At 39.7% G+C, this 27006-nt stretch overlaps 1 protein-coding gene across 2 annotated transcripts; it reads left to right on the plus strand.

Moving 5' to 3' along the window:
• Positions 1 to 1194: 1194 nt before the first annotated feature.
• Positions 1195 to 22681, plus strand: lcp2a (lymphocyte cytosolic protein 2a). Of its 2 annotated transcripts, none has more exons than XM_044370144.1 (22): positions 1195 to 1418; positions 1505 to 1879; positions 4659 to 4721; positions 5220 to 5266; positions 6346 to 6411; positions 7181 to 7209; positions 7673 to 7713; positions 8854 to 9046; positions 9476 to 9570; positions 10742 to 10808; positions 11243 to 11320; positions 13907 to 13932; positions 14065 to 14084; positions 14478 to 14588; positions 14686 to 14701; positions 14787 to 14802; positions 14902 to 14989; positions 16521 to 16582; positions 17272 to 17345; positions 18643 to 18717; positions 19731 to 19880; positions 19987 to 22681. In XM_044370144.1, the coding sequence occupies exons 2-22, from the start codon at positions 1802 to 1804 to the stop codon at positions 20128 to 20130; spliced, it is 1539 nt and encodes a 512-aa protein (XP_044226079.1). In that variant the 5' UTR covers positions 1195 to 1418; positions 1505 to 1801; the 3' UTR covers positions 20131 to 22681. The 2 variants fall into 2 exon arrangements, with proteins under 2 accessions (XP_044226079.1, XP_044226078.1); XM_044370143.1 differs by having other exon boundaries at positions 1520 to 1879.
• Positions 22682 to 27006: the final 4325 nt, after the last annotated feature.

Genomic DNA, 27006 nt, shown 5'->3' on the forward strand with positions numbered 1-27006 from the left:
TTCTTCTTCTGCAGCGGTTTAAAGACACCGACTGTTTATCTGCAGTGGATGGAAACAAACGTTCACTACATTGTTTGTGAAATCTTCATTTATAAAGTGTAACTACAGATAAGTGTGATGCAGTAGAAATATATACTCAAGTAAAGTGTAAGTATCTTAAAACGGTACTTGAGTAAAAGTACTTCCACCGCTGGTTTAAATGTCTTCAATAAACACAAAGCTAATAGACGACGAGAGCTTCCGCCATCGTCTCCGTCTCTCTGGAAACAAGAGTTCACGCTACGTTAACGGTTTTCTGGAAATTTGGTTAAAATTATTTGAGCGACATTTGTCTGGAAATCTCCACAACTCCTCGTTTATATGACGACAGTCAGCAGGTTTCTTCATCTCAGGACATTTTCACTTTGTGCATTAAAAAAAAAGGGTTTTTCTTCTCTTTTGAGGTGTAAACAAACAGACACACAGAGGGTTAAAAACAACGTTAATAAACTTTTCTGCACTACAGCTGCTGATAAAACGCTGATAACTTTCTCCAAAGGTGTAATTTGAGTTCCGTCTCTCAACAAGAAAGAACAAACTCTCCTCAATGACTTAAATCGGACAACGTGTAGTTTTAGGGCAGCGCTTTTCCTTGTTAGAAAAGATAGAAACACAAGTTGACCCTCCAGTGAAACTCCTTGTGACGATATTCTGGAAATTCAGTGAAAGTTTATCTACATTTAGATGGAAACCTGGTTTGTGAGAAAGTGTGCAGTGACTCAACTCCTCATTGATTTGACAACAGATATTCTTTATTAAAGTCAGCAGGATTTATCCTCAGGAGAAGATGAATAGTTGAAACAAACGGTTGGACCAACATCCGTAATCATGCATCTGCACAACTCAAAATAAATAAATGGACAATATTTACCTTTAGAGTGTAGTGCAGTATAAGTATAAAGTTGCAGAAAGTAGAGACTGTTTTGGTGAACTGACCTGCAGTCAGTGAGTCAGACTCAGTGGTGACCAGACTGAGCTCTGTACTGGTCCTGAGTCAGTTTGTTTCTGTCACCGCTGGTGGTTTTTTTAGCGTGTCGTCGTGTTTCTCGGCAGCCGCTGAGCTGCAGCGAGTGGGTGCAACTGTTCCGTTCTGTGGTCAGACTGCTGTCTTCATCCCCCCCCCCCCTCCCCCCCCCTGCCCTCCCTCCCCCCTCCTCATCCTCCCCTCATCCTCCCCTCTGCACAGTCACTTCCTCTGAGAGATGGAGGGAGGGAGAGGAGGACGACCTACAGAGACGTAGACAAACGGAACAAGTGCAGGAGAGAGAGAAAGAAAGAAGGAAGCCATTTTGGTTCCAGTTTTGACACGTCTGCTTGAAATTTGCTTTCTTCTCTCCGGTTTCTTCACCCCGAAAGTCTTTCAGAGAGTCAGACAGCGGGTGAGTAGATTTGAGGAAGTAAAACCATCTGAAGGCAGTTATTCTGTTTTCTTCCCTTTTTTTTTCTTCTTTTGAGTAAAGTTTAGTTTTACATGTTGCAGGAAGTTGAGAAACGAGGCCCGTCTATCAGAGCGTCGAAGCTGCTGCAGCCTGAAGGACGGCTGGACGGTCGGTGGACGCCCAGCTGAAAGGACAAGACGGCAGAACCAGGGGAGGGGGGTAATAATAAAAGATAAAACCCTGAGACGCTGAGAGGAAACTATACTCCGAGGTGGCCGTCGCTCTCTCTCAGATGGTGGTGTCATCCTGTTAGAGCAGAAGTCTTCGGTGGGACATCGGCTGGACGGACATCGTGACTGTAGGGAGGTGAGGAGGAACGCAGGATGAGCTCCGACCGAGTGCCGTCGCGGGCGGAGGTGATGGGGTGGAGCCCGCAGCAGCTGGCGGACTACCTGAAGAGGGTGAGACCCCCGAACATGTCTTTCTTTTTCTGTCCACAGAAATCATTTAACAGAAACTTTGCTGCAGGTTGAACTCCATCAGTCAGCAGTTAAGATGATTTCTGTACTTAAAACACAAACATCTCGCAGTAAAATTAGTTTGAAGTGGGTTTATTCACAAGTAGTGATGTAAATCTGTTCTGGTGAACTCTTGACGTGTGAACGTGTGCCGTTTGATGACGGAGAGGAAAATGGAGGAAGCTAAGCACAAGTGTGTGTGCATTGAAGACATTACACCATTTTAAGATACTTGCACTTTACCTGAGTGTTTCCTTTACATGCTGTTTTATTCCTCTATTGCACAACGTTTATCTGGAAGCTGCAGTCACACGTCACTTTTATCAATGAAGATCTCACAAACAAAACATGATAAGACTCTAAAAATAAAACCCACTCGTTGTGAAAGATTAAACTTTTGGTCGTGTTCCAGATGTTTATAGTCAGGTTTCATCCAAATGAAGCGCAAATTTTAACCGAAACCTCCAGAAAATGGTGAAAATAAAATGTAGTGAACGTTTTAGTGTCTAAACTCGGACGTTTAAACATTTTCTAAGAGATATTTAGACTTTCAAATATTCTGTTTCTTTATGCTCAAATTTAAAATGTGAATATTTGAGACTCTCCTCCCAAGTCGCCCAAAAAACAAGCCACAGTTAGTCTGAGTGACGACGTATATATACACTATATAACTGAGTACACTTCATCTGACAATCATTGCAGTATTTTTATAGTGGATTGTCGGGTATTTGATCTTATTTATAATTAAAAACAAACAGGTTTGATCGAGTGAATTGAAAATACAAAGTACAACCTCAATGCAACAAAACTGAGTTCAGCTGTGACTTCCAGTTCAGACTAATTGCCTGAACAAGGTTATAAAAGAACCTGTGAACATTCACAGCCTTCTCAGTTTTGGGTTGAGTCTAATGCAACATGGCTCCACATGATGAGGAACTGCCTGAACAAGTGAGAAACCAGATTGTGAGACTTCATAAAGACGGGAGAAGGTTTCAAGATCATCAGTAGGCTGCTGAACAGAAGCCCAAACACAGCTGCAGCGGTGGTGAGGAGGTTCAGGAGGATCCATACTACCAATAACAGAAGAGTGGCGCCACACATAATGCACTATTTACGCAGCCTTTCACTGAAAAACAGACGGGGAAGAGCTCCTGACTTGGCACAAGGATTATCTGTGGAAGCTGCTGTTTCAGTGACACTACAGGAAGTCGAACCTCTACGGACGACGTCCAAGAAGAAAACCGTTACTCACAAAACTACAAGATTAACCAAAGAAGGTGAAAAGAAGCCTGATGAATCCTGGCGGCACATTCTGTGGTCAGATTAAACCAAAGTGAATTAGTCTGGATCCGAAGGGTCCAGCATGTTTGATGTGGACCTGGTCAGGACCACATGGTGCCGACCGTGACGTTTATAGATGACACTATGAATATACCCAAATACTGAATGAAGAGATGACTCCTGGTCTCAAGAAAGTTGGCAGGAGAGGAGTTTTCCAACATGACAATGATCCCAAACACACTGCAAGAGTTTTTAAAGACCCCTGACTGAATCCAACAGAACACCTTTAGAGTCTTTTAAAGGGGACAGCAGACCAACAAACTCTGTCAGTCATCTTGAAGGCTTTGTGAAAAGATTGTACTCGGGATAAAAGCTGCAATTTGTAAGAAAGGAAAAGTTAAAATAGGCAAATTAACAGTAACTTTCCTTAAAATAATAATAATTCAGGTGACGTTATTAGAAATAATTTAACATTTTTCTATGGTTATTTCATAGAGAAGTTTATTCTCAGAGTCTTCAGTTGTTAAATATGTTGGCAGGATGAGAGCAAACATACATCCAATATTTCACCAAAATCAAAGATTAGAGAAAAAGTCCAACATTTTTTTTCTTCTTTCCCATTAATCATCTCATGACCCCTCAGATTTATCTGCTGACCCTTTGGAGTATGTTTATATATTGGTGTATCGGTACTTTTACTGCCGTAAAGGATCTGATTGACTTCTTCCATCGCTGGTTTACACACAGTTACTGTTATTATTATAATAATCTGACTTTTGCAGAAACATGTGGGTGAATTTCTCTGCCTACTTACTTGTTTGACCAATGATGACATCAGTTATGTTTTTCGGTTAAAGTTGACATTTACAGTTACATTTAGGGCTGATGATTATTTTCATTATTGATTAATCTGCTGATCATTTTCCCCAATTAATAGTTTTTATATAAAATGTCAGAAAATAGTGAAAAATGATGGTCGAAGGCGACGTCTTCAAATGTCTTTGTCAGTCTAATATTCACATGTAAACAAGAATCAAATCATCACATTCGAGAAACTGAAACCAGCACATTTTGGACAATTTGACTGAAAAAACAATTATCAAAATAATTAGAGATGAACTTTCTGTTTATCGTCTAACTGATTAATGGACTGATTGTTGCAGCTCTAGTTACATTATGATGATGTGATGACCCATCGCGTCCTCTCTTGTTTTTGTTTGTGAGATATTTATTAATTTGTTTTATATAAAGTTGTGAAATGTGAGGAGCTGCTGGATTCGTTCTGTATTCTCATTTCAAACGATCTCCTCAGTGTTACTGAATATAGAAGCTCAGAAACTCCTAGAAATTAATGTTTAAGGAGACGTAATGAAGAGAGATGTTGTTAATGGATGTGAGCGGCGAGTTGAAAATGTTGAGTTCTTCTTGTTTTGTGTGTCAGATGAGTCTGTCCGGCTGTGATAAAGCTGTGCTGAAGAACGCCATCAGCGGAGCCAGATTTGTGGTGAGTTTGGATTCAAAAACAAGATTCATCATTTAAAAAAAAACATGTTTAATATCAGTGAAATGTTCTTATGAACCATCAGACTGAGAGACAGGAGAAAAGATGGAGGAAGGAAAGGAAAGGAAGAGATCAGGAGGTTGTAGAAAAGGAAGGAAAGTGGTGATGAAAAATAAGAGAGGAGCCGGGGAAGGAAAGGAAGCGATAGAGTGGACAGAAGGATGTAGGGAAGGAAAGGAGGAAGTAAAAAAGAAAAGGAGGGATGAGAAAGGAAAAATTAGTAAAAGAAGGAAAAGAGGAGATAAGGAGATGGAAAATAAGAAGGATGTATGGAGAAGGAAGGAAAGGAAACAAAGTGAGGGAAAGGAAAGAATAAGTTAGAGAAGGAAAGGAGCCATGTCAGCGAGCCTCTTGATTTTCCTCCTTTAGAGTCTAAGATTTGACAAATGTTGACATAAAAGCACTTTAACAAGACGTCTCTGTTTCTGTTTCTGTCTGTAGAATCTGAGCGACAACGACCTTCAGAAATTCCCCAAACTTCACGCTCCGTGAGTCTCTGTTACTGTAACACCGCCCACAGCTGATATTTAAATTGTCTGTTGTCTCTGAAACCTGAATCGAGTGAAGAGTCATCTCTGCTCTGACTATCCAGCTGCCAAAATGACAACAGATGTTCATGCACTCATTCGGCTCAGCTTTAATTAATATCAAGGTTTCATATAAACCCTGAGATTCGCCTGTCAGGCTGCAGTCTGCTGCTGAATCCTCCAGACGTTTGTCAAACGTACTGTGTCGTTTTCATTTCATTGTCATCACGTCCGGTCTGCAGAGACTAAAGTGTTTCCATGGAGATTAATTTAATTTCTTGATCCTGTGACTCGTTTCTAAGAGTTTTATGAACAGTTCTTAATGATTTTGATTCAGCTGCAACAAATCAAGTAAAAGTAATGCAGAATATCGCTGCAATATAAACACATATATTATAGGATTATTGTTACTGATACATGGACATGTAAATAGACTTTAACTGTTGTAGCTGGTTGAGTTGGCAGTTTAATCTGCAAAATCAAAGATCCTATGAAGACACAGCTGTCTATAACCAAAAAAAAAAGGAAAAAACTACTAGTTCTGTAGGAACTTTACACTCAGTTTGTTTGAAAAGGTTCTACAAAGGAGTCCAAACCCTGAAACCTGCAGGAATAACGCAGGTCACTACTCTAGAATCATAAAAAAAATTAAACTTTGTTTTAGGAAATGACCGACACGAAAGAATTTGTGTTGAAAATATGAAATATTCTTATTCTTTTACTCTGTTTTTTTTTAAAAAGTAAAAGAAAATAAGACTCAACTACAGGCTGTAACGTCTCCATAAGAAGGAGATGCTGTGAACACTGCATTTTAGAAGCAGATCATGTTTTATATGAAAAGGTAATCAGAAACTAAACTAAACTAAACTAAACTAAATGTAATGAAATGTAGTGGAGATGAATTATAAAGCAGCACCTCAGAACTGCACATAAGTTCAGCACTCTCTATGCTTGGAGAAAGACAGCAGTGTTTTATCTGTAGTGACGAAAAGTAAGAGTTTATTGTTTTTAACCCTCCAGGTGTCTGTTTGTCTTCTCAGGATGATCTCTAAGATCAGAAGTGAGATCAGCAAGAAGGAGGAGAGGAGAGGCCTGTTTGGTAAAAAGTACGTATCAGTTTCTAACGAAGCATCATATCAAGGAAGTGAATTATTTAAAGAATGCTGTGGTTCAACATTGAGGTGTAGAGTTATTTTCTTTCTTGCTGAGAGTTCCTCTTTCATGTTTGAGCAAAGGTAACAAATCCACCTGCTATGTCCTTTAAAACTCACCGATTAACACATTTATATCTCTATTAGATTTAAAACAACATGTTATGGTTTCACTGAGTCATGTGATGAACTTTGTTAGCCTGGTAGGTGGATTTTGTTACCTTTTGACAGAATCAGGCTAGCTGTGTCCACCTGTTTCCAGTCTTAATACTAAGCTAAGCTAAAGGCCTGCTGGCTGTAGGAAACTGATATCAGTGTTGTCATCTAACTCTCTGCCAGAAAGAAAATAGACCTGTTACCCACAAAGAAAACATAATCATCCATCAGCAGTGTCAAAATGACTTGTGGCGTCCCTCAGGGTTCCATTCTTGGTCCTTTATAGTTTCAGTTCATATGCTAACAACACACAAGTCATCTGCCCAAACAACAGAGCAGCTTGACAATGTCCCCAAAAACCTCACAAATGACATCACAAAAGCAAATATTAAGAGTGTTTCCTGATCTGACACCTCTATGACACAGGTTTGGTTGACTTTAGGCACTTTTGGGCCAAAGCAGCACAAAAACACAACATCAACGACATATTATCAACTTAGACAGTAGTTGTGGCTAAAATCCTGATCGAGTTTACTGAACTTTCTTTGTTTCTTTCTTTCCATCACAGAACCACAATGCCTAAATATCATGAACCAGGTAGGACGTCTTTCAAATTTTATTTTGATTAATTTATAATAAACCAGCTCATCTGACTCAGATGATTAAAAAAAAAAAATCAGATTTTCCAAATTGTTGGACTGATGCTTTGCAGTAATCAGCAACTGGAGTGAACAAATTCAGTAAATATACTCTGTAAATACGACTATATTCAGTTATTAGCTAGAAAAATGTGATACTTTACTCTATTTATCATGAATAATCAGTCTGTTAATGGTTAATAAATTAATATAATAGTCAACACCTATAACTCCTCCAGAAGTGTCAATGAAGTAATAATAAATACTGTACATTAATAAACACTTATATATGTTTATAACTACATTATAGTGTGTGGTAAACCATTTATTAACTTTATATACTTATTATTAATGATAAAAAGGGAGTAAATTGTTACTGTCGTGACTTGTTGATGTGAGTTGAGCTGCTTTCTTCTCTGCAGAAACAGCCGCTGAGGTTCAGGGCTGGGGTGACGACGAGTTTGTAAGTCTGAGTTTGTTATTCTTCTCTTTCTGTCTCTTTTCCATCTGCATATGAACCAGAAAAACATGTTTTTCTTCCATCTTTCATTCAAAACAATGAAAAAGCTAATATGACGTCAGCTGGTTGCCGAGGTGTTTGAAGTGTTTGGTTGGATGTTGCAACACAGTTCCAAGTTTGTTGATATTGGTTGTCAGAATATGGGTGAGGTTGCTAAGTGGCTGCTGTGGTGTTAAGGTTGCTTTAACTGGTTTATTTGGGGCAATTGTGTGCAGTATGACAGCCATCTGACATATTTTCATCTTATAAGGTAGGCGTGGCTACTGGCTAATAGCTGGGGCTCATCAGGGTTCTGTTCTTGGTCTTTTGTACTTTCAATTCACATGATAGATGTAACACACAGATCATCCGACCAAAACAACAGAACAGGGTAAAAACACCTTCAAAAACCTCACAAATGATTAAAAAAATAATCTTGAGAGCGTTTTCTGATCTGACACCTCTGTGATTCAGGTTTGGTTGAGTTTAGGTGACTAAAACCAGTTGGTTAAAGTTTTATTAATGATTATTGGCCACTTTTGGGACAAGTGTGTTGTCAGCTTGTAAAGTTGTTGTGGCTAACATGTTAGCAAACATCCAGCAGACAGAGCAACATGTTTCTGTCCACCTGAGTCTATTATTCACTGTCTTTTAGCTTTGTTTTTGCTCTCTACCAACTCCTGAGGTCTGACTCTTTAGCCGTTAATACACCTCTATGTTCACCAGCTAGTAGCTAACTGTGTGTCTGCTGTTTGCTGCTGGGCAGGTAGTGTATAAAATATGCTGCAAAACCAAAGCTAGGAGCTAAAGTTGGGCAGTTTTAAAGCTAGTCTGGTGTTGCTTGGTGGTTTGTGTGTTTCAGGTTTTTGTTATGACATTAATAGTCGGTTGCTACGATGTTGGTCAATGGGATGTGATGCCACCGCTGAATGTTTGTATTATAAAGATTAAAATGGATAAAATTCATTATTTTAAGTTAATACAGTTGAAGAGGCTCTGTGGTCTGATCTGCTACTTTGCAGCTGTGCTGCTGATAAAAAACATCAGATATGTTTGTCATGTGATGTTGTGGGTTGAGTGTGTTTCTGTCCTTTTCTCTGTCAGGATGATGAAGAATTCGACGACGACTATGAGAGTCCGTACAGCGGCGATGAGGACGGCAGCGGGGGAGACTACGAGTCCCCAAACGAGGAATTTGACGTGTCTAACGATTACGAGCCTCCTCCCTCTGAACCTCCAGAGGACATGGCTCATAAACTGTGCCCCACCCTGCCCATCGGAGACAGCGATTATATAGGTAACGCAGGTCACGACTCAGCCACATCTGATCACACAGACTATAACGTATATTGATGTGGACTTCAGGAACACTAGCTGTGCTTTAGGGCACCGCTAATGGAATCCTGACAAATAAACACAATAAACACTCTTTGTGTCCTCCAACGTTGTGAAAGTAAAATATTAAATCGCTGGAAGAAAGACTGATGTAAATGTGTGTTTATTTTAATGTCATCATGACATGTTCTTGATAAAGACGGTTGTCATGGTAACCGACTGTGGGGGAATTTTCGAAATTTCTTCACATGACCTTATTTGGAAGAGTTATGATGAGATAAAACCAAAAAAAAAAAAATCAATCAGATATGAGTGAGACTTCCGATTGTGACAATGTTGACTAATAACTCTGTGTGTGTGTATGTGTGTGTGTGTGTGTGTGTGTGTGTAGATAACAGGGATAATCATGTGTCGTCCAGAGGCCCGCCCCCTGCTCTTTGTCCCCGCCCCCCGGTCGCCACTCTCTCAGCTCCATCACCTCGGCTGGTGAGTCAGTGAACATGTTTAAAGGGACTCATATTGTCTACATTTCCAGCCTCTATATTTATATTCTGAATTCTCTACTGGAATATCTTTGCATGATTTCCAGTTAAAAACTCCTTATTTATCTTCTACTGGTCCTTTATGCAGCCCCTCAGTTCAGCCTCTGTCTGAAACAGGCCGTTTTAGCTCCTGTCTCTTTAAGGCCCCGCCTCCTGATGAGCCCACTCTGTTCTGATTGGTCAGCTTCAGGAAGCTTCCTCCGGCTCCAGAGGCTACGTAAACAAACTATAGTAAAAAATATCAACTTTTCACATCCATCCATACATGTTGGAGCTTAATCACATCTAAAATACGAGAAACATGTCTGGAAACAATTTAGCAACCACCTTAGCAACAGTCTTAGCAACCAAGTCTACAGAACAGACGGCCATTTATGATCATGTGGGATTCAGCTCATCAGCAAGGTAGAAAAAATGTTGCAAATGACGCGTTCAGAGCAGGTTGAAGCCCTGAGTTTTGACTTGCAGGCAGCATTTCTACATACGTTCACCTTAAGTTTTGAAACTCTGACCATGATTAACATCCAACATCAGAACAGGAAAAAAAATAACAGAAAACCACAAAAAGCAGAATATGTTCCCTTTAAGTGTTTTATCCAAATCCTCTTGGTGTCACCAGCGTGCAGCTTTAAACCTGCAGTAACTGATGTTTTCTGTTCGCTTGAGGGCAGCAAAGACACGTCTTTAAGTTGATATGTTTGAAATTTAGAAAAAAATCTCTAAATCTGTGTGAAAAGTGTTTCTGTTGTCTGAGGTGTAACAGCAGCTGTGTGGATAAAAACTAAATGTAAACAGACTGAGTGAATAAATGATGACGTACATGAATCACGTGACTGAAACGTCACTGAAGAGCTGAAAACATCAGATCTGTGTGGAGCGATGATGATGAGGAGACTGTAACCTTCCTCACATCAATACATGAAACTAACAGAAACGTCATATTTCCATCACGTTTTCCATCGTTTGAGCTTTGACTGTCGCTGTTTTAATGACGTCGTCTCGTTGTTTCTTCTTCTTCTGCGACTGTTTAATGGCACCGACTGTTTATCTGCTGATATTCACACAGCAGCAGCAGTGGATGTAAACAAACATTCATTTGAACTTTCTTTTTGTAGCCGGGAGAGTCGCCGTCCTCCAGAAGAGACCACTCGCCTCACTTAGGTGGACGACCATCAGGGAAGAGTGAGTAACCATTTTATTCTGTCTATCAGGGCTGCAACTAACAATTGTTTCCATCATCAATTAATCTGCAGATTATTTTGTATAAAATATCAGAAAACTGTGAAAAATGCTTCACAGTTCTCAAAGGTGACATCTGCTTTTGTCTAAAACCCAAAAATATTCAGTTTACTGTCATGTGAGGTCAAAAAGAAGCAGCAAAGTCTCACATTTGAGAAACTGGAAACATGATATTTATGATATTTTGGCTTGAAAAATGACTGAAGTGATTAATTGATTATCAAAATAGTTGCTGACTTATTTTCAGTCAGTCGACTAATCATTGCAGCTCTAGTTTGTAGAGACGCTGTAAGAAAACTGAAATGTTTTCAGGAGGTCAGTATGTTCAGGTCATGTGGCAGTGCTCTGATTGGTCGCTCTGGTTGTGTTGTGTTCAGTTCCTCCGGGGCCACCGCAGATCTTCCGTGGCAACAAACCAGGCAGAGATTCTGGATCCAACCCGTCCCCCGTCAGAGGTAACCTCCCTCACCTGAACCTGAACCAGATAATCAATCAGTATTCAGATCGATTTCTTTCTTTCCATCAACGTTAATCAACCTGCAGACACAAACCCTAATATAATAGAAGTCAACAGAAATGTTTCATCTTTTAATTTTCTCAATTATTCTTTTTTCATCACATTTGTCTTTTGGGCTTCCCAAGTTACAGTTTGTTTCTGATCGGTTGCCTACAGGGATCAATACTGAGTCCACATGTTCAAACTCTTCAACAGCAACAATTCTGGATCAAACTGTGACACATTTGCATAGTTTTCACACAGAAAGCGTTCAGTGACTACAGCCTTCAAACGTCCTCAATACTTTTCTCACTCAAACACAAACAAGCAACAAAACATTTGACATGTTTACATCCTCAGTTTATGTTCAAACACTAACATGTATTCATACTGAAATACATCTATATTCAACCAAAAAACATGCTGTCAGAAATAAAGCCCACTGAAAGCTTTCCTGCTGCATTTCTATGACTCGTTCCTGTAGATACACTGTAGTACGTTCTATAGAGAGCTACACATCTGACTGTATTTACACTATATACACATTTATACACTATCAACCATTAAAACTACATATAGGTACAAACTACAATAAGGTTCCCATTTGCCTGCAAGATCCCAAGGTATTTGTAGCTGTCCTGAACATCTGCAATGCTGCCTTCTGGTAATTCAACCCCCTCGGTCCTGATCACCTCCCCTCTCTTCAATACCATCCGACCACACTTATCTAGTCCAAATGACATCTCCATGTCGTTGCTGTAGATCCTGGTGAGGTGGATCAGTGAGTCGAGGTCTCGCTCATTCCTGGCATACAGCTTGATCTCATCCATGTTGAGGACGTGACTGATGGTTGTTCCACTTCGGAATCGGTACCCGTAGCCACTCTTTGAGATGATATGGCTGAGGGGTTTCAGGCCTATGCAGGACAGCAGCGGGGATAGTGCATCACCTTGGTAAATGCCGCACTTGATGGTAACTTGTGCAACTGGCTTTGAGTTGGCCTCCAGAGTCGTTTCTCACAGCCCCATTGAGTTCTTGATGAAGGCTCTTAGTGTCCTGTTGATGTTGTACATTTCCAAGCATTCCAGTATCCATGTGTGTGGCATTGAGTCATAGGCCTTCTTGTAGTCAATCCAGGCGGTGCACAGGTTGGTCTGCTTGGTCTTGCAGTCTTGGGTGACTGGGTGATTAGGTGTCCTTTCTGGGCCCTGCTCATGTATTGGGCCATGTGCCTATTTATCTTCCATGTTGTACAGAGGCAGGTTATTGGCTGGTAGTTGGATGGGATTGCGCCCTTCTGGGGGTCCTTCATGATCAGGACTGTCCGCCTTTGGGTTAACAACTCTGGGTGCGTCCCATCCATCAGCAGCTGGTTTATTTGTGCTGCAAGGAGTGCAGTCAGTTTCCTTAGCCAGTAGGTGTGGATCATGTCTGGGCCCGGTGCTGTCCAGCTCTTCATACCTGACACTCGTTCTTGGATGTCAGCCATTGTAATGGTTACTGGATCTTGTTCTGGGAGATTGCTGTGGTCTGCTCTTAGATCCACTAGCCACTGAGCATTGGTGTTATGTGATGCCTCCTTCTCCCATATGCTCTTCCAGTATTGTTCAGTCTCAGCCCTGGGTGGATCTGTTCTCGTGTTATTACCTTGCCACTGAGAGTACACTTTGGATGGTTCGGTGGAGAACATCCTATTTATTATTCTGCTTCTCCTGTGTGTCTCTTCAGGCGGTTAGCCAGAGCTGTGAGCCTTTGCTTGGCAGTCTCCAGTGCCTCAGGTATAGACAGCTTGTTGTACTTCCTGGGTATCCCTTTCGTCCCCACACCTTTCTGTAGCTCTGAGAGTTGACTAACTTGGCCTCCAGCCTCCTTCTCCATGGAGGGTAATGTTGTGGCTCATGATGTTCATCTTGTAGCCAAGCATCTCTAGGATCACTGTTGCTGTGGTGTATATCAGCTGATTGGTCTCAGTTACGGTCCTAGTAGGGATAGTACGTAGCGCTGACTTTCAGAGGATACTTTGTCACCTTGGTAATCGGCTACGGGAGTGCCGGGTGTCCAGCTTAGTCATGATAGTCATTCTTAGGTCAGTCGCCCTTGTGTTAAGGTCGTAAGGGTTTGTTGGGGATTGGTACCCAATCTCGGAGAGTGGGGAGGATGATGATATCTCCCCTCTGACCTGTCGTCCTGGCTCCCCCTGCCGTAGCATGTTCGTTGTACCTCATCGATCTCTAGTTGTGATAGCAGTTGCCATTTGCGGATGTTGGAACACTGAGCTAGTAGTTGTTTCTTTGTCAGCTTAGATGTTGGGTTTCGAGGCTTCCATATATCCCACAACCCAGAAACAAACTTTGATAGGTGACAATAATGTAACTTTGAGGGAAAAAAGATTTTAAAAAAAAACAAAACAATAATACTTTAATAATAAAAATGATAAAACAGAATAAATGAATAAACATAAATTAAAAGTGACAGACCGTGATGGGTTATTTATCTGCTTCATGTGTGATGTTTTAATCATAACGTCGTTGTTTCCTCTTCGCAGGACCTCATCGCAACACAGTGGACAAGGTGAGTCTGAAAGAAACTTTATTTATTTAATAACCTGGAACTCGTCATTATGAGCATGTTGGTGTTCAGCTCAGCTGCTCGTGTTTACATCATTATAACTTTACTTATTTTATTTCTGTATGTGTGTTACAGCCGGGCGCACAGCCATGGAGGTAAACACACACACACACACACAATCTGCACAATAAAAAATTTATGTCAAAGATTTTACTTTTTAACAGCTTTTATAAAGAAATATGATCAATAATTCCTGCTGAGTCTTTAAATGTTGGAATTTCAGTCATCAATGATATAAAACATATTTCAGGAGTAGCTTGCTAGCTAGCTTTGCATTCTATATTTTACTTTAGTTGATTTCTGTCTCATATGTAAACTGATGAAGTGTTTTTCTGTCTGTTCATGACTCTGCAGCTCTGAACTCCACAGTTTCAGTTGAACTTCAGAGATAAACTCTGAGAAACTTGTTGAATGTCACACAGAATAATCACAGATCTGTTGGTTCGAGTGTTTCCTGTTTGACGGTGTTGTTTGTTTGTTTGTTTCAGGCCTCAGATGGACGCTCCAGAAATTCCCGCCTGGTCCAAACCTCCTGCTCCTCCTCCCTCCTCCTCCTCCGTCGGCAGGAGCAACTCCTCCGTCAGACCTTTTCCTGGCAGGTCAGCACTTTCACTTCCATTAAAGCCGAGTTCATCTTCCGCTCTGTGAGATGGTCACACAGCTCATTCAAGTTATTTTTCTTTGTGGTTTTTGCAGGTTCGACAGACGAGAGGTAAGTTAAACTCTGACAGTTTCGTTGTGACGGTGAGTTGATCCAGAATGAGCTCTCATCCTTTTTCTTCTTCTTCTGTCTTCAGCAAACACACGATGACGGTGAGATTTCTTCATCTGCTTTTTATTCAGTTAAACAAAACAAGATTTACTAGAATATATTCAGTGTTTTCCTTTTAAATTCTACTTTTCCTCCTCCAGCACCCAAACACAACACCTTCCCCCTGCACAACAAAAGTCTTCCCCCGCGTCCTGGACTCCCTGGGCTGCCGCAACGCCACGGAGACAGGTGTGAACACACACACACACATAATGAAACAGAGCTTTTCAGACTGTGAGAAGCCTCCACAGGTCAAAACTCATCCTGCTTCTCAGAACTCTGAGCACAGAGATAGTGTGACTGACACTTCCTGAAGATATCATTATCTCTGATGTCATCACTAATAAACCTCCATAAACACAAACAGAGAAAATGAGGCTGCAGAACATGTTACACTGCAGACAAACTGCTAACAGCTGATTCACACTACTTTAATAGAGACTATTTGACTAAATGTGAACAAATATGGTGTAAAAATAACACAAGTTGTTGCTTACATTCCCCAAAGCATTATGGGAACTGATTATATCCCCCAAATTAACGTCAGACAGGGACAAAGAATAATCCACAAATATGAACTTTTATCTAGATTTTTATGACAAACACACATAGTTGAGTATTTCCATGTGATACTACTTTCTACATGTCAGAGGGAAATATTGTACTTTCTACTCCACTACATTTATTTGACAGCTTTAGTTACTTTTCAGATGAAGATTTGACACAATGGATAATATAACAAGCTTTTAAAATACAACACATAGTTAAAGATGAAACCAGTGGTTTCCAACCTTTTTGTCTTTTGACGTCTTACAAAAAGCAGTGTGTAGTCGGGGTCACATTTCACATGTCTATGAGTTGTTAACAGCTCCACCAAATAGTGATTTTTCCCTCTAAACTTCTCACATGCTTTCATTTCAATAAATGTTCAAATGATCCAATATTTCAGCAAAAATCAAAGATTAGAGAAAAAGTCCAAAAACTGAAAACAGATTTGTGTATCAGAACTTTGTTTTTTCTTCTTTCCTCTCCCATTAATCATCTCACCACCCCTCAGATTTATCTGCTGACCCTTTGGAGGGGCCCGACCCCTAGGTTGGGAACCACTGGACTAAACTAGCTAACTGTATATAAAGTAGTGTAAACTAGCTCCACCTCCAGCAGCTACAACAGTAACATGCTGCTCTAACACTGATGCTTCACTATTAATAATCTAATGATGTCATATATAATAATATATCAGTCAGAGGGACCAAACCACTACTTTTACTGCAATACTTTAACTACATCAAGCTCATAATACTTATGTACTTTTACTGCAATACTTTAACTACATCAAGCTCATAATACTTATGTACTTTTACTGCAATACTTTAACTACATCAAGCTCATAATACTTATGTACTTTTACTGCAATACTTTAACTACATCAAGCTCATAATACTTATGTACTTTTACTGCAATACTTTAACTACATCAAGCTCATAATACTTATGTACTTTTACTGTAGTTTGATTTTTCATGCAGGAGTATTTTTATATTGAAACCATCATATATGTTCTGATGTCAGTTTGAATATTTACAACTTCTCACATGCTTTCATTTCAATAAATGTTCAAATGATTTAATATTTCAGCAGAAATCAAAGAGTTAGGATGTGAGGACGTCTTCTCACCACGTCTGTAATAAAATAACTGTTTGTTGTGTTTTTTTTAAGCAGTTTGCCTCCCAGTGTTCCCAGTGTTCCCTCTACAGACTCTCTGCCTCACAAACTGCAGTCTGGTAAGAACACAAACATCCATAAACTCCTCTTAATAAACTGATTTCAACACATTCTGCTGCTTTGTAAAGTTCAGAGACTTAAATGAAGGAGCAGCTTTTACAAAGTGACTGACAGGAAGTGAACTGGTCTGTGGTGGTTGACTATGTGAGTTCATGCGGGCCAACAGGAAGCGACTACGCTTCTCATAGTGTCACTGAGCGTCGCCCCCTGCTGGCAGCATCAAAACAATAGAAAACATCACAGTTTAACACACAGCTACTGTAGAACAGAACCAGTTATTTTCATTAAATTCAACTTATTCATTAACACTTCCCTCTTCATTTATTTATTCTCATATAAAAGCTGATAGATTCAGTATGAAGTGTATTTCAGCAGCTTTCTGTCTTTAATAGAAATCATTACAGCAATGATTAGTCCTGTGAGATTTGCTTCCATACATACTGACTGTGTGTGTACCAGGTATTCCTCATGTTGTGGGGACACAAATCAAGTCTCCATATTATTTCCAGTGTGTTAAACCAGCAGTCAGGTGTCCATATGAGCAGTGAAAGAGGTTTTCCTCGCTGTAATCATCACACTTGATAAACTGTGAACTGGTCCTTTAATTTAGGGGGAAGAATAAATGTCCAGTAAATGAATGTAATGAATGTGTGTGTGTGTGTGTGTGTGTGTGTGTGTGTGTGTGTAGTGATGGCCGATCACAGAAGCAGCATTGTTAGATCAGACAGGTCGCCGTTTCGTCCTCCTCAACCTACAACACAGGTAACACACACACACACACACACACACACACACACACACACACACACACACTCAGATACGCAGCGTGTTGCTGCCACGATTATTAGTTTTCATTTCTTGTTTTAATGAGACTTTTCTCGTAATAATAAAATATTTTTCATGTTTTCGCGTCTTGTAAATTATACAAGAAACGTTTCTTGTAATGACAACAAACCACTTTCTGTTGTCACAAAACTTTCTCTTCATTTCACAAAATGAGCATATCTCATTAAAATAAACTTTTCTCGTTATTACATAAGTTATAAGAAGTGAATATATATATAAATGTGAACAAATATTTGGAAAAAAACAAAAAATATGGTTTAAGTGAAATAAAATAAAATAAAAATAATTAAGTGAATATATATATTTATTTATTTTTTAGATGTTTTTTTATCTTACATTTAAAAAATATGTAAAAAAACAAAAACAAACTAGAAACATTCACATTAGAAGCTGCTGCCACAGAATATTTGGCTTAAAACATTTATTTTTGCTTAAAAAAGGGCTGAAAAGATCAATCAGTTATCAACCTGTTGCCATTTAATGTTCTGTCATTAATCATGTGAATCGATCATGTGATCTTTCCTGCTGTAGAGTAGTCAGTCAGATAGTGAACGCTGTCAAACATCAGCGTCATTAATCAGTTCATCAGTTGAAGCTGTAGAGGAAGAACAACATGTTCCTCACTCTGACCAGCAGGTGGAGCTGTTGTCTCTGTTCTGACACTGAAGTACTGCAGAACAACTCTGAACAAACTGTACTGTTGTAATACTGTAGTATTTCCATTTGATGCTACTTTCATATTCACTTCTCTTCATTTCAGAGAGAATATTGTAGTTTCTGCTACGTTCACCTGATATTAATTTAATAATGTAAACGTCATGAAGCTTTTTGTTTTTTATTTAGTTTGATCTTATCTGATTGTTTCAAACTGCAACAGTGATTATTATATTTGTTTATTCTTTTTATTTAAACAGCTGTCTATAAATGTTATATGTAATCTATATATACATGTTGACATTACATAACACAAAACATACCATCATTTCATGAAAATGTAACGCTAGTAGTTAGAATGATATAATACTCTGTAATAAGTATTAAGCACTTTTACTTTTAACACATTTTGCTCATAATAAACAGATAGACAGATACTTTATTAATCCCAGAGTGTTGTATTGTATTGATTGTACTTTTCGATGATGTATTTTATACTTTTTATATATATATTTTTATATTGTGGTCATAACTTATAGTTACGTGTGTGTGTGTGTAGGATCTGGACCCTTGCTGGTATGTGGGTAGAGTGACCAGAGGTCAGGCAGAAGGATGTCTGAAACGAGTCAACAAGGTAACACACACACACACACACACACACACACACATTACCTCGTTAAAATGTCACTTGTCCAGCGGTGGGATTTATTAGGCAGCAGGCCAACAGTCAGTTATGGAAATTGATGTGTTGGAAGCAGGAAAAATGGGCAAACATGTAGATCTGAGCAACTTTGACCAGGACCAGATTGTGATGGTTAGGTTAGATGGGTCAGAGCAGGACTTGTGGGATCTTCCCAGTATTCACTGGTCAGTACCTACCAAAAGTGATCCAAGGAAGGACAACCAGTGAACCAATGCCCATGCTGACCACCATCCACCGCCTGCAATGGACACCTGAGCATCAGAACTGGACCATGGAGCGATGGAAGAAGGTGACCATTATGTTGACGGCAGGGTGTGTGTGCATCGTTTACCCGGAGAAGAGATGGCACCAGGATGCATTATGGGAAGAAGGCCAACAGGGGCAGTGTGACGCTCTGAGTGATGTTCTGCTGGGAAGCTTTGGGTCCTGCCAAACATGTGGATGTTACTTTAAAATGAACCACCTACCTAAACACTGCTGCAGACCCAGTTCACCCCTTCATGGGAACGCTACCCCCTGAGTGGCCTCTTCCATCAGGATAACGCTTCCTGAGAACTGCAAAAACTGTTGAGGAACATGACAAAGAGTTAAAGGTGTTGCCTCCAAATTCCCCAGATCTCAATCCCATCGAGCATCTGTAGGATGTGCTGGAGAAACAAGTCCGATCCCTGGAGGCTCCACCTCACAACATACAGGACTTAAAGGATCTGTTGCTCACGTTTTGGTGCCAGATACCAGAGGAACCTTCAGAAAGTCCTCAGAGTCCTGCATCGAGGGGTCAGAGCTGTTTTGTTGGCACAAGGGAGACCTACACAATGGTTTTAATGTTAAGGCTGATCAGTATATATGTGTAATAAGGTAGACGGGTTTGTGTGTTTCATTAGAGCCTCCAGTTTGTGACTTTCTGACTTGACTATGATATGTGTCTGTGTGTCTCTGTGGAGGACGGGGCGTACCTGGTGAGGGACAGCACCCGGCAGCTGGCCAATCAGCCCTTCACTCTGATGGTCTTCTACCAGGACAAGGTCTACAACATCCAGATCCGACAGCACAACCAGCAGTTCCTGTTAGGAACCGGACTCAAAGTCCAAGAGGTAAACTTGATATTCTGACTTCAACGCAAAGCTGAGGAGGCTGCTGATTGGTCAGGAATACTCCAATAATACAGTGGTAGTAACTGGTGTGTGTGTGTGTGTGCAGTTCTTCCCATCAGTGGGTGACATCATCGGCCATTACTCCCAGTCTCCTCTGCTTCTCATCGACGCCAAAAACCGCGGCTCCGGCCAGCAGAACCAGTGTCTGCTGTCTGACCCGGCCGGGTACTACATGGCCGGACACAACTGATCAGACCGGATCACGCCGGTTCAGACTGGATCACACCGGTTAAGACCGACCACAAACTAAACCAGACAGAAACCAACAGGCAGAGTTAAACGTTTGGGGGTCAGATGCATAAAACTCTGTAGCTTCAAGACTAAAACTGCGCGTGCTCCAGGCAGAGTATCAATACTCGATACCTTCAAGGTATCGACCGAAATAATCCAGTACCAAACTCTTCCAACCTGCATTCAATCCTTTTTGTACTCAGGTCTGGAAAAAAATGACTATTTGTATGGTTTTGCTTGCAGCCAATCACCACAAGCCTTCTTCTATTTAATGCAACGTGTGATTGGTCAACTAACGCAGCTACAACCCAAACAGTCAGTGGTTGTGTTTGACAGAGTTGACAGTTCAGAGTGTCGAGATGCCGCTAAAAAGTTCAAAAGTATAGTTATACTACACACCTGTTGTGTCTGATGAAAGTAAATGCATGTTCACAATGACTTCGACACCAGCGTTGTCTTCTCCTCGAGGACACGCTGCAACTGTCGATTACGTCAGGTGATGGTTACCAGGCTGACATTAAACTTACTTTGGATTTTATTGAAACAAATATTGCTTTGGGCAGGTTCTAGTAGGCAGGTTTGTGTGTTAGTGAAGCAGAAAATAAAAGGTATTGAATGAAGTACTCTGTTGGTATCGGTATCACTTTAAGGGTACTGGTGGTACTGGTATTGGTGCTGGTATTGTAATTTTTTAAACAATGCATTGTTTTCCTCAGATTTATCAAGCTGTGTGTCTGTTTTATAAAACTCAGTCAATGTGGAACCAGTAGCCTCATTTCCTATCTCACGATCATCCATAAATGGATGAAGACGCCTTTAATCAGCTGTTTTCATATCAATATGTCCAGTGTGTGAAACGTCATGTGACTCGGTGCGGTCGGCCGTAGATCCAAGTAACCACACAAGAACCAGCGCGGATGTGTTTAGTTATTAGTCCATTTATTTGTTCTGTTATATGACGACCGTTCAGGGACTTTTTATTGTTGTGTCATTTTTATTGACATGTATTATCTCCACCAGATGTACGTCTGGAAGGGATCACGCATTTAGTTGTGTGTGTGTGTGTGTCCACAGACTACTGGACCTATCAACCTGATACATATGACTGGATGTTCTCCTCCTCAGAAACCTATTTTATGATGCCTTCTTTATGAGCCCATTGTAAAACTTAGACCTTTGTCTTTTCAGCAGTCCTCGCTGTTGTACGATATGCGTTATGACGTAGCACAAGGCGTTTCCAGCAATCATCTTGGCTAAAAACAAGGCTTATCTAGTCTGCTGTAGGCCACATTTTGGCCTTTGTTGTGGCTCAAAAACTGAAATCACACATAGAAAAGTTTCGTCTCATCTACAGATTAACTCCATACCTGATATGTTTTGATCCACGAACATACAAGATCAATAAATCCCTGTTTCTGTTATCTTCACCGCCATCTCAAATGCCATAAATGCTTTGACTGCAATATATTTTTATAGTGTTATTATCAAGAAGATTTTGATAGATGCATAGAGATGAACACTTACTGTGGAGATGAATAGAAAATAATTATTCCCATTGGTGTGACCCTCCTAAAATTTCATTTTGAGGTTTTTCAGGGGTCCAAGCTGGTTCAGACCCTCTGAGACCACCACCTGCTCCACCCGTCTGTTCACCAACGTCCATATTAATCCATCAGCAGCAGAGATATCAGTCTTATCACTGGTCAGTTAGTAGTTCATATCTAAAGCGACTTTACAGAGTGTCATGACTAAGGATAAAATAAAAGGAATCGATGTTAAATTCGTAAAATTTGCCTTTTATTGGTGTTTTACAGATCGCTGCGTAAACACATAACATCTGTTATATGTTGCTTATTTACCTAAACAATGTTTTATTAAAAGATTTTCAGCTTATATTTCATCTTGACCTGATCAGATCACTTTAGAAGAACATGTGTATGCTGGTCTGAGGTCAGCATGAGGTGTTTATAGAGACCAGTTGATGTGCAGGAAGTAGCGTGTACATGTGTTTTTGTGTGTTTTTTTGTGTACGCGTCGTTTATGCATCTGGCCCCTGCTGTTATTAATTCTCCCATAAACAGGAATGTCGCTCTTCTGTGACAGATGAGTGAAAAATATCAGGGTTTTTTTTGCACGTTTTTCTTAATTTGCTTGTTTTTTTTAACTCTACAATCTGCGGTCTGTAGCTTTGTGTCTGTGCCAACATTTAACCTTTCAGACACCTTTACTTTACTTTAACTTCTGTATGACATCTCTTTCGGTACACTGTGCTGGATAAATGCTGTATTTCTACAACATTTAAGTATACTGTACATTCAAACTGTGCTGGTTCTGTCTTCAGCTGATAATAAAGCCCAGTGCTCTGTCTCAGTCTGTATTTATGTGGACATTTTGGATTTTAATCATGCAGATTAATCTTCACTTCACTTTGAGTATTCAGACATTTTCAATTCACTGTAAACGTGTCATATTCACCTGGTTTGTCCACATTAAAATACATGAAAACGTCAGCAGCGTCCTGGTTTCTCTAGTAAACTTGTTATACTGCATTTTCTCTCTGACAAACTGTCTTTATTTTAAAAGACGGTTCACAATTTGGTGCCCAAATGAACATTAAAGCTGTTTTTCTTGCTGTAATCATTCCTCCTGTTCATACTGACCATTTGAAGATCCCTTCATAATGACCTTACAATGGAAGTGATGGGGGACAAAATCCACAGTCCTCCTTCTGTGCAAAAATATATTTAAAAGTTTATCTGAAGCTAATATGAAGCTTCAAAGCTCCAAATGAGTCAAATCAAGTAGATATCTTTCAACGTTACAGTCTTTTTAGTGCCAAAGTCCCTCTTTTTGGCCACAGACCGGCCCTGTAACCATGGTTGTCTGTGAATGAGTGATGAACTTACACTATTGGTGTTGGAGTTTCCTCATTGGCTCTTTGAAAATGAATGAGATGATGGAAGCGGAGGACAGCAGAGTAACTGTGTTTCTGAAGTCGGTTAAACTCCTGTTTAAACAGACACATACCAGCGTCTCCTCTACTGACAGGAGAGACAGTATGAAGGAACATATCACCCAGTGTTTAATATATTCTGGAATCAGATACATCAGGCTTTGATACACACAGAACACTTGTTAGGAGATCAGTTCATTGTTGGTTTGGATCCAAACATGAAGAAAAATATAGAAAATCAGCAGACAAATCCATTAAAGAGATTTATTCAGGGGTTGAGTCACTGAAGCTCTAATATTTAAACCTGCATTAACAGATTTTCATCAGAAACAACTCTGACTCATCATCATCTTTAAGTTGATATGTTGAACATGTTAGCAAACAGTTGCTTATTTCCACATCCAGCAGTTACGGAGCAACATTATCATTCATGTGGAGTCGTGTTTCTGTCCACCTGGTGAATGTAAGTCCAATATTCACTCTCTTTTAGCTCTGTTTTTACTCTCTACCAGCTCCTGAGGGAAATATCTGGCTCTTTAACTGCTAAATGCTCCACTATGTTCACCAGCTAGTCTACAGCTAACTGTGTCTGTTTGGTACTGAGCAGGTAGTGTACAGCAGCTTTTTACAGCTTTTTTTTCTGAAAACGACGCTATGAGACGCTGAGAGTGAACCAGAACAGTAAAGTTGCAACCGGACAGATAAACAATGAGCTGAAACTCAGTATAAAGCTCCGTAAAGCCGAGAGGAGCTGCAGAGTCTCTGATAATTCTCTGTAGGTTCATCACTACGAACCACAACCAACACGTTACTCACTGTATAGATCAGTCTGAGGAGCAGAGAAATATATGTTATTCTAGTTCATACTGAATATTAGTAGTCAACACTACTGGTTACTTCTGCTGGATTGATTTGACAGTTAAAGGTGTTAAGTAACTTTTTTCCCATGAGCCCTCACACAAGACCCCCCCCCCACCATGTATAATCCCAGTCATCAGTCAGTTAGAGCTCAGACTGTCTGTGTTGTTTTGTCTGCGTCGTCCACGAAGGCACCGCGGGGCGAAGATTACTGCTGCCGCCGCCAACCGTCATCACACACACACACACACACACACACACACACACACACACACACACACATACAGGTGTGATTCACCTGAGGTTGAGTCCCCTCGCTGGCAGTGAGTGAACAGATAAGGAGAAGATCTGTCTGTCTGCTTCAGACACAGACAGAACCAGAAAAGAACATCAAGAATGAAAAACTCTTAAAAATCCAGAATTAAATTCACTAATTTGTCTTTTTTTTACTTTTTATGTCCAATTCCAGCATTTTTAAACTTCTCACTTTCTTCAGTTTCTGCGCCCGGCATCTAAGGTTTCCATGTCTCTACATAAAGGTCACACTGATAAAAATATGTTGGTCAATGAACTCTCATAGAAGTGTTTTATAGTGCCACTAGAGGGCGCCGTCACTGGAACGTAACCAGATTCAGTTTTGGGGTTCCAGTCATGAAATGAGGAATCATCCGTTATGGACTGAATTCTTCGGGACACTGTGCTTTCAGCTTGAGTAAGGGTGTGGTTAGCCTAGCTTAGCATAAAGACTGGAGGTGGGGGGAAACTGCTAGCTTGGATCTGTTCAAACTTCAAACATCCACCTACCATCATCTCTAAAGCTCACTGATTAACATTTTACAGCTGTTTTGTTAGACACTAAGGCCTTGAAAGAGTTTTACAAATGTTCACATGAAAACTATACACTATGATACATTAAATATAATAAATATGCTAAATTAAATCACATCATGTGACCGCACATGACTGTGTCACAAACTGTCATGTTTTCACACTGAAATGTAACATAATGCAACATAACGTAAAAGTTGAGACACTAAAATGTGAGTTTAGATACTTAAACAACATTATGCAACATATTGTAGGAAACAATAAAACAACGTAACAAAGGAGTTTAGACACTAAAACATTACGTACGTAGTTCAACATAAAGTAAAAGTTTAGACACTGAAACATGATAAGAAAACGTAATACAACATGATGTCAGTGGCAGCTGGTGACTCAAAACATTGGGGAGGAAAACCAACAAACTGCATCAAACTATATGATTGTCTCTACCTGATGAAATCAGAGGGGTGGGGGACAGTTTTATATGATAATAAAACAATTTGCTTTGAAAAACAAAAACCCCTGAGTGGTGTAAAGGCTGCTTCTTTAAAGACATTTAGTATATACATATTGTTTCTAAACAAAGAAGAGCTCATTTTAGCCGTGGACTGGTTCAGATGCGTCATTTTACCAACAAAGTTAAATTCAAATTTATAATATTGTTCTATTGTGACAACAGATTTATGTTCTCATCAAAAACAGACAATATATCACATGATTTATATGTGTTTACTATGTATTTTCTTAGTATTTACATTTGACAGATGTACATATGAAAACTATCCATAATTATACTTTATATATTATAAATTTACAAAATTAAATGACATAATGTGAGCACATGTGGCTGTGTGTCACGGTTTACTGAGATCCAGATCGAGGTGAAAAGTCTCCTGGTCCTGGTTCTGGTTGTAAATTCCATTCAGTCGTCAGATTATGTTCAACTTTCTAATGTTTTAATGTTGTTGACTCGTGTTCCTCAGACTCCTCTGATTTTAATCTCTTTATTCATCAACATTTATCTTTACTCAAGAAGTGTTGTTGATCAAGAGATAATCCCAATATCAACTGTTACATCATCTGATCAGCTGATCCTCCATACACTGAAAAGATTTGGATCCGAAATTGACATTTCTATGTATTTTGACTCCGTCTATTATTCTACCTGCTGGTCTCTTATTTGCTCAAACACCTGAAAATAGTCTTGTGCCATGAAGGCGTTTATACTAAAGTACAGTTACTCAAGTACTGTACTTAAAGGACCAGAGTGTAAGATCCTTTAGGTACATTTTTTGAGGTACTTGTACTTTACTTGAGTATTTCCATGTGATACTACTTTATACTTCCACTCCAATACAGTTCAGAGGGAGATATTGTACTAATTTAAAATGTCCTGTATTTAAATGGATTCTTTTATTATAATATAAAATATATAAGATATAACACAAATGATCTTGTTTTGTAGAATCAGTGAGCAGCCTGTTTATGATCATAGAAATTACATGAGAATTTCTATAACTGGAGTTTTACTTTAGTTTGATCAGGACTGAATAGTTAATGTGAGTGTAGACATGCTGACTGTGTGTGTGTGTCTGTGGGGGGTTGGAGGGTGTCGGAGGGTGTTGGTGGGGGGGGGGGGGTGGGGGGTCATTTAAGAACAATGGTTTTGGGCGACACCACAAACAGCAGCTGATAGTTTCTCCTGTTTGTGTTTCACTTTCAGCTCTGAAGGAATCTGAGTCACAACGTCTGAATCCGCAGATTTAAACATTTAATCTACAAATCTGCAGAACTGAGAAGACTGTGTTTGATCCATTAGTGTCTCCTGTAAAAGTAAAGTGTGTACAAATCATTTTATGTACATAAAACCTTAAATCACTTGACTTTCTTTAGAAATTAAAGTTTCAGTTTCTGCATCACCAACAACAGAAACAGTGAAATACCCAAAAATAAACTGACTGTTCAGGAACATTTTTGTTTGATTACAAAGGGAAACTCTTTATTTAAGTCACATTTAAACCAAGTTTACAGAAGCACAAACACACAAACATGTTTTCTTCCAGCTGACTTTATTCACATTTTAAATGTTTACATTAAAAAACCTGAGTGGAAATGATGAAAAGTCAAAATATCTGTAAAAGTGTTTCCTGTCTGAGGTGTAACAGCAGCTCAGATGTAAACAGACTGAGTGAATAAATG

This window comes from Thunnus albacares, chromosome 13 (assembly GCF_914725855.1).
Source record: "Thunnus albacares chromosome 13, fThuAlb1.1, whole genome shotgun sequence".
NCBI classification, from domain to species: Eukaryota; Metazoa; Chordata; class Actinopteri; order Scombriformes; family Scombridae; genus Thunnus; species Thunnus albacares.

Excerpts from the sequence above, each read along its gene's own strand:
- lcp2a (XM_044370144.1), top strand. The coding sequence starts at position 1,802 with ATGAGCTCCGACCGAGTGCCGTCGCGGGCGGAGGTGATGGGGTGGAGC. Across the intron at positions 9,047-9,475 it reads CGGAGACAGCGATTATATAG|ATAACAGGGATAATCATGTG; the intron begins GTAACGCAGGTC and ends GTGTGTGTGTAG. Across the intron at positions 14,990-16,520 it reads CCGCAACGCCACGGAGACAG|TTTGCCTCCCAGTGTTCCCA; the intron begins GTGTGAACACAC and ends TTTTTTAAGCAG.